Source organism: Sapajus apella, unplaced genomic scaffold (assembly GCF_009761245.1).
Source record: "Sapajus apella isolate SASKATOON/1434 unplaced genomic scaffold, GSC_monkey_1.0 scaffold97, whole genome shotgun sequence".
Lineage (NCBI taxonomy): Eukaryota > Metazoa > Chordata > Mammalia > Primates > Cebidae > Sapajus > Sapajus apella.
In genome coordinates, this window is record NW_022437037.1 from 6,227,392 (window position 1) to 6,234,907 (window position 7,516).

The 7,516-nt window shown below is 52.5% G+C and overlaps 1 protein-coding gene across 1 annotated transcript in view; it reads left to right on the plus strand.

Moving 5' to 3' along the window:
• Positions 1 to 3,887: 3,887 nt before the first annotated feature.
• The window catches only part of PRRT1B (proline rich transmembrane protein 1B), a 9,670-nt gene continuing 6,041 nt past the window's right edge, over positions 3,888 to 7,516 (plus strand). Inside the window, exon 1 of the mRNA XM_032257664.1 lies at positions 3,888 to 3,927. Coding sequence (XP_032113555.1) covers positions 3,888 to 3,927 — 40 coding nt within the window. The remainder of the gene's footprint in view (positions 3,928 to 7,516) is intronic.

The window sequence follows — 7,516 nt, forward strand, 5'->3', positions numbered from 1 at the left end:
CCACGCCTGGCTAATTTTCTTTTTTTTTTTTTTTTTTTTTTAATTTTTAGAAAAGATGGGTTTTCACCATATTGGCCAGGCTGGTTTCGAACTCCTGACCTCAAGTGATCTAGCTATCTTGGCTTCCCAAAGTGCTAGGATTACAGGCGTGAGCCACTGTGCCTGGCCTTTGCTTTAGTTTTTTAAATTTATTCTGCCTGAATGAACGTCCTCTGTTGTTTTTGTTTATTTTGGATGAGAAATTATCTTTCTTTTCAAAAAAGAATTGTAATAGTCTTTATCTTTTTTTCTTTTTTGAGACAGTCTCGCTCTGTTGCCAGGCTGGAGTGCAGTGGCGCGATCTCGGCTCACTGCAACATTTGCCTCCCAGGTTCAAGCGATTCTCCTGCCTCAACCTCCTGAGTAGCTGGGACTACAGGTGTGTGCCACTATGCCCAGCTAATTTTTGCATTTTTAGTAGAGACAGGGTTTCACCATGTTGGCCAGATGGTCTCCATCCCCTGACCTCGTGATCTGCCCACCTTGGCCTCCCAAAGTGCTGGGATTACAGGTGTGAGCCACCGCGCCCGGCCAGCTTATCTTTTTGGAGCAGCTTTAGGCTCACAGAAAAGTTGAGCAGAAGGTGCAATGATTTTCCCACATACTCCCTGCCAGCCCACATGCACAGTCTCCCCCATTTTCAACACCCCACACCAGAGTGAACCTATATGGACACACCATTATTACCAACATCCATAGCTATATTAGAGGTCACCCTTGGTGTACATTCTAGGGGTTTGGAAAAATTTATAATAACGTGTTCACCATGATATTATTATTATTATTATTGCTTTTGAGGCGGGGTCCCACTCTGTGGCTCAGGCTGGAGTGTGACGGCATGACCTTGGCTCACTGCAACCTCCACCTCCACTGCAGTCACTGCAGGCTTGACTTCCCTAGTTCAAGTAATCATCCCACCTCAGCCTCCTGCCTAGCTGGGACCCACAGGCACATCATCACATCTGGCTAATTTTTTTTTTTCTTTTTGTAGAGATGCGGTCTCTCTATGTGGTCCAGGCTGGTTTCGAGCTCCTAGGCTTGAGCAATTCTCTTGCCTCAGCCTCCCAAAGTGCTGAGATTGCCACTTTGGTGGGTGAGCCATCACGCCCAGCCTCAATATTCCCATTGATAATTCCGTTTTGTTCTGATTCTTGATCTGGTGGATAAAACTGACTTTGTTTCCTGCGGACCTTTATAGAATCTTTCTTTGCTCCTAGAATCTTGCAATTTCACAATCATGTCGCTTTGGAGGGTATTTTCCCCATTATGCTGGGCCCTCAGTGACCTCTTTCTGAAGATTTGTGTCCTTTAGTTCTGGGAAATTTTCTTGGGTTCTTTTTTCTTTCTTTCTTTCTTTTTTTTTTCAAGATGGAGTTTCACCATGATGGTGAGGCTGGTCTTGAACTCCTGACCTCAGGTGATCCACCCACCTCAGCCTCCCAAAGTGCTAGGATTACAGGCGTGAGCCACCGCGCCCGGCTCTTTTTTTTTGAGACAGAGTCTTGCTCTGTCACCCAGGCTGGAATGCAGTGGCATGGTCTCAGCTCACTGCAACCTCCACCTCTTGGGTTCAAGGAGTTCTCATGCCTCAGTCAACCAAATAGCTAGAATTACAAGCATGCATCACCACACCTGGTTAATTTTTGTATTTTTTGTAGACACAGGGTTTCGTCTTGTTGGCCAGGCTAATCTTGAACTCCTGGGCTCAAGCAATCCACCCACCTTGGCCTCCCAAAGTACTGGGATTACAGGCATGAGCCACCGTGCCGGGCTTCCGTGGGAATCTTGTCAGCCTGATGAGGGTCCCGTCCCACCAGAGTAGTTTTACATTTGCTTTGGACCAGAGCTCTTTCCTAGAGCCAATTTTTTTTTAAATGACAATTTTCTTTTTTGCTACAAAGACGTATCCAATTAAATGACAATTTTTAGTGTAGGGGCATCTAGACTACCAGACAGGCTGAATTTGAACCCCATATCCATGTGAGGAACAGGCCCAGGGCTACAACTCCCAGGGAGATTTTATTTCCACAATGAGACTCCAGGCTGGGTCACACCAGCTTCCTTGTCACCTCTGTGAGCCATAGGCAGATTTTGTTTTCTGTTCATCTCTTTCATCCTAACTCCCTTTCACAGACCCAAGGCTTCACCTCCTGTCCGTATCTGGATGGAAAACTCAAGCCCTAGACACTGAGAGCAAAGCCCCTGGGGGCACACACTTCCTGGGCATCTCTGTCCCTCCCTCTTCATTGCTGGTCCCTGAAGATTCTCCTGGCTACTTGGGAGCTCAGCTACGAACATAAAAGACTGCCTGGCATGCTGGTGCTGTGTCTCTAGCATTTCCAGGTGGTTGGGTTGGGACCTGCCTCAGATTCCCCAGTCGCAGAGAATAGAAATCCCACACAAATGTTTTTAAAACTGAAGAGATTTTGGCCAGGTGAGGTGGCTCATGCCTGTAACCCCAGCACTTTGGGAGGCCGAGGAAGGTAGATCACTTGTCAGGAGTTCGAGACCAGCCTGGCCAAATGGCGAAATCCTGTCTCTACTAAAAATATAAAATTAGCCAGGCGTGGTGGTGGGCACCTGTAATTCCAGCTATTCGGGAGGCTGAGGAAGGAGAATCGCTTGAACCTTGGAGGTGAAGGCTGCAGTGAGCTGAGATTGCACCATTGCACTCCAGCCTGGGCTACAAGAGCGAAACTCCGCCTCAAAAACAAATAAACAACAACAAAAACTCAAGAGATGGCCAGGCGCAGTGGCTCACGCCTATAATCCCAGCACTTTGGGAGGCCGAGGCGGGTGGGTCATGAGGTCAAGAGATCGAGACCATCCTGGTCAACAAGGTGAAACCCTGTCTCTACTAAGAATACAAAAATTAGCTGGGCATGGTGGTGCGCGCCTGTAGTCCCAGCTACTCGGGAGGCTGAGGCAGGAGAATTGCTTGAACCCGGGAGGCGGAGGTTGCGGTAAGCCGAGATCGAGCCATTGCGATCCAGCCTGGGTAACAAGAGCGAAATTCTGTCTCAAAAAAAAAAAAAAAAAAAAAAAAAACTCAAGAGATTTCATGGCTGAGTGCAGTGGCTCAAACCCGTAATACCAGTACTTTGGGAGGTTGAGGGGGGTGGGTCACTTGAGGTCAGGAGTTCAAGACCAGCCTGGCCAACATGGTAAAACCCTGTCTTTGGCAAAAATATAAAAAATTAGCTGGGCTTGGTGGTGAGTACCTGTAATCCCAGCTACTAGGGAGGCTGAGGCAGTGGAATCACTTGAACCCAGGAGGTGGACGTTGCAGTGATCTAGGATCTCGCCACTGCACTCCAGCCTGGGCAAGACTCCGTCTCAAAACAAACAAACAACAACAACAACAATAACAAAAGAGATTCCACACAGAAACCTACATTTCTGGCTTCTTTTGCTGGAAAATTAAAAGAAAGCTACAGCCACTGTGACTCGGCCTCCGTGCAGGTCACATCCGTCCAGCTGCGCTGTCCGGGTGTCCAGGTCCCCACCACTCCTCATTGTCTGACGCTGGCTGGCCTTTCGGGCCCTCTCGTGTGCCACCCTGGCTTCTCTCGTCCCGCCTGGCTGGCTCCCCCTCCTACCCCAGCCCCTCCAGCCCTGCACAACCCTGCGGAGTCTTCCCCTGCCAGGAGGAGAGGCAGGTCCCGCGGAGCGCAGGGCGCCAGGGAGCGACTGTTGACCCAACCGTGGGCAAACAAGGCGGTCAATTATTAACCGGCCGCGCGGCAGGCACCAGGAAACCCGAGCCCGCGGCGCAAGCCGAGCCGGCCCGACGGGAGGCGCAGGGCCAGGGAGTCGCGCAGCCTCTGCAGCTGCCGCGGGCTCGGGACATGGAGGCAGGAGCTGGAGGCGCAGGTGCCGGAGGGGCAGGTGCTGGAGGGGCAGGTACGGCGGGGCAGATGCCTGCGGGGCAGGTGCAGGTGGGGCAGGTGCTGGGCGACCAGGTGCAGGCAGGGCAGGCGCAGGTGAGGTGAGTACTGGAGGGGCAGATGCTGGAGGGGCAGGTGCAGGCGGGTCCGGTGCTGGAGAGGGTGTAGGGAGTGTAGGGGGTGGATACCAGCAGGGCGGGTGCTGGAGGGGGTGTAGGGGGAAGATAGCGGGTGGGGCCGGTGCTGGAGGGGCGGGTGCTGGAGGGTAGGGGGAGATACCTGTGGGGTAGGTGCTGGAAGGGCAGGGATAGGCGTGGCGGGCCGAGGCCCTGGGTTGTGGTTCCCGGGAGGCCAGCGGCAGCAAGATGGGGGAGAATGCGAGGCCCACCCATGACACCCCACCTGAGCCAGGCTGGGGAGGGCCAGGAAGCTGTTGTGGAAAGTTTGGGAGCTCTGGGGGCGCCCCTGTGAGCAAGTCGGTGAGAAGGCTGCGGCCCTTCATTTTCTGAGCATTTTGCCCCCTCCCGCCGGGTCCCCGCTCTGGTGGCTCCACTCACCGTCCTCGCCAGGCTGAAGTCCTCGCAGCAGGGGAGTGGGCGACCCTGGACAGTGTGGGGTGGAGACAGTGCCTGTAATGGGAGAGCTGGGGGCAGGGACCAAGAGAAGTGGGGTAGGGGCAGAGCCTGTAATGGGAGAGCTGGGGACAGGGACTGGGAGAATTTGCGTGGGGCCGAGCTGGAGAGAGGTCCAGGCCAAGGCTTCGACCAACCCAACGTCCCTCACTCCCAGGAGCCAGGCGCTGGAAGGTGCAGGGGGCAGGGAACCGAGACCTTGTCTCTGCCCTGAGAGTGTCCGGCTGGCAGGGGGTGGTGGGGCGGTGGCAGTGGGACCCCTGCACAGTCCCGTGCACTCCTGCCCCCCGCGTTCCCCAGCCCGGCTGATCTCGAGAGCCTGGGAATGGGGGCACCCTGTCTCATCTGCAAGCAGCTCCAGGAGACGTTGGGGCACTGACCCCTCCCTCCAGCCCCGCTTCAGAGTTTACTTAGGATTTCCCCCAGACCCTCAAGCACTTGCCTGGCGGGCAGCCTGGACCCCACTTCCCAGCTGGAATGCCTGGGAGAGGCTCAGGTGTCAAAAGCCTGAGAACCTGAGAACCCACCTGAGGCCCCCAGGTAGCACCGCCAGCAGATTTATTTACTCTGCGGCCCTATCTCCGCGCCATCAGGCCAGGTATTTGCCCTGGCGGGATCCAGGGAAACTGCGGTTTTTGTTATGGTAGCTGGGGCAGGGATAGCATCCCCGAGAGACAGAGACCTGTCTCGAGTGGAGAGCTGACTCACTGAGACCCAGGTTTTCTGCTGGGAGCCTCGGTTCCCTCATCTGTAAAATGGGGAGCATAAAAACAAAAGCGTGACCGAGGATGACCCGGTTTAAGGAAGCAAAGCTCTCAGGACAGAGCCTGGCCTCCATGTTCGCCCTTTTTTTTTTCTTTTGAGATGGAGTCTGGCACTGTCGCCCAGGCTGTAGTGCAGTGGCAAGATCTCGGCTCACTGCAACCTCCTCCTCCCAGGTTTAAGGGATTCTCCTCCCTCAGCCTACCAAGTAGCTGGGATTACAGGCGCCCGCCACCACACCGGCCTGTTTTTGTATTTTTAGCAGAGATGGGGTCTCACTGTGTTGGTCAGGCTGGCCTGGAACTCCTGACCTTAAGTGATCCACCCACCTTGGCCTCCCAAAGTGCTGGGATTACATGTGTGAGCTACTGTGCCCGGCCATGTTTGCCTCTTTAAAAATGATTATGACTGTGATTTCTCTTCACTTTACAGATGAGGAAATGGAGGCACAGAAAGTTTGTCACATGCCACCCCTCCCTTTTGGGGAGGACAGGGTCTCTCTCTACAGCCCAGGCTGGAGTGCAGTGGTTCGATCACAGCTCACTGCCCCCACCTGTGAGGAGGCCACCGCGTGTCTGGCCAAGTGTGTTTATCTTGACTTCATGGAGTATAGTTATAACGGCTGCTTTTTCTGAAAATTCCAATATCGGGTCATCTCAGGGTTGGCATCTGTTGACTGTCTTTTCCTTTGAGCATTGGTCACATTTCAACATTTGTATGGTAACGATCTGGGATCCTGGACATTGTGAACAGTATGTTGTGTAGATTCTTAGTCCTGTTAACAATTCCGCAGAGAAGGTGGGTTTGTTTGGTTTCAGCTGGCAATCAGGCTGGTTAGTTTCAGACCACGAGTTCTGTTTCACCTCCTATGAGTGGCATTTCCAAACTTGGGTCTGTTTTCAGAGTTTTTGTTAGGCTGGTCTGGGTTTGTCTCCTGCACCCGCAGTTCAGCGGGGAGCCCAAGACTTGTGTGAATTCATTCTAGGGAGTCCAATCATCCCAGTTTGGGACTAAGGAGTTTCCCAGGATGTGAGACTTTCAATAGTAAATCCGAGAAAGTCCTGGGCAGACAGTGATATGGTGGTCACCCCAGGTCACACATAGAATCAGGGACCCCCTTCTCTAGCTCTGTTTCTTCTAGGACTGCCCCCCTCTTCTCGCTCTGCAGAGAGTGTGGAGCCCTTTCCTTTCCTGGTCCATCTGGTTGGAATGACAGGGTTTCTTTTCTTTCTTCTTCTTTTTTTTTTTTTTTCTTGAGATGAAGTCTCTCCTTGTTGTCCAAGCTGGAGTGCAGTGGCAGGATCTCAGCTGATTGCAACCTCCACCTCCCGAGTTCAAGCGATTCTCCTATCTCCTATCCTGAGTATCTGGGACTACAGGTGCCCACCACCATGCCAGGCTAATTTTTGTATTTGAGACAGGGTTTCACCATGTTGGCCAGGCTCCTCTTGAACTCCTGACCTTGTGATCTGCCTGTCTCAGCCTCCCAAAGTGTTGGGATTACAGGTGTGAGCCACCGTGCCCGGCTGACAGGGTTTCTACTGAACTTTATTTTCCTGTTCTGCTGCTCCAGTGTGGTCCAGCGCTGGTGCTCTAAGCTTCAAGGGCAATGAGAGGGGAAAAGCAAAAAACTCACCCCCTCGAAGTCCATTTCTCTAAGTTTTTTTGGTTTTGTTTTGGTTTCTGAGATGGAGTCTCACTTGCTGCTGTGCAGTGGCGTGATCTGGGCTCACCGCAACCGCTGTCTCTTGGGTTCAAGCCATTCTGCCTCAGCCTCCCTAGTAGCTGGGATTACATGCACTCACCACCATGCTTGGCTAATTTTTTTTTTTTTTTTTTGTATTTTTAGTAGAGATGGGATTTCACCATATTGGCCAGGCTGGTCTCAAACTCCTGACTGCCTTGGCCTCCCAGGCGTGAGCCACCATGCCTGGCCCATTTCTCCAAGTTTTGATGCCACTCCACAACCCTCTTGCTTTTGTTTGCTTTTCAGTGACATCAGATAGGTGCTTTTTTTTTTTTTTTTTTTTTATGGGTTTTTACTTTTGTTGCCCAGGCTGGAGTATAGTGATGCAATCTCGGCTCACTGCAACCTCTGTCTCCTGGGTTCAAGTGATTCTGCTGCCTCAGCCTCCCGAGTAGCTGGCATTACAGGCACTTGCCACCATGCCCACTTAACTTTTTTTTTTTTTTTTT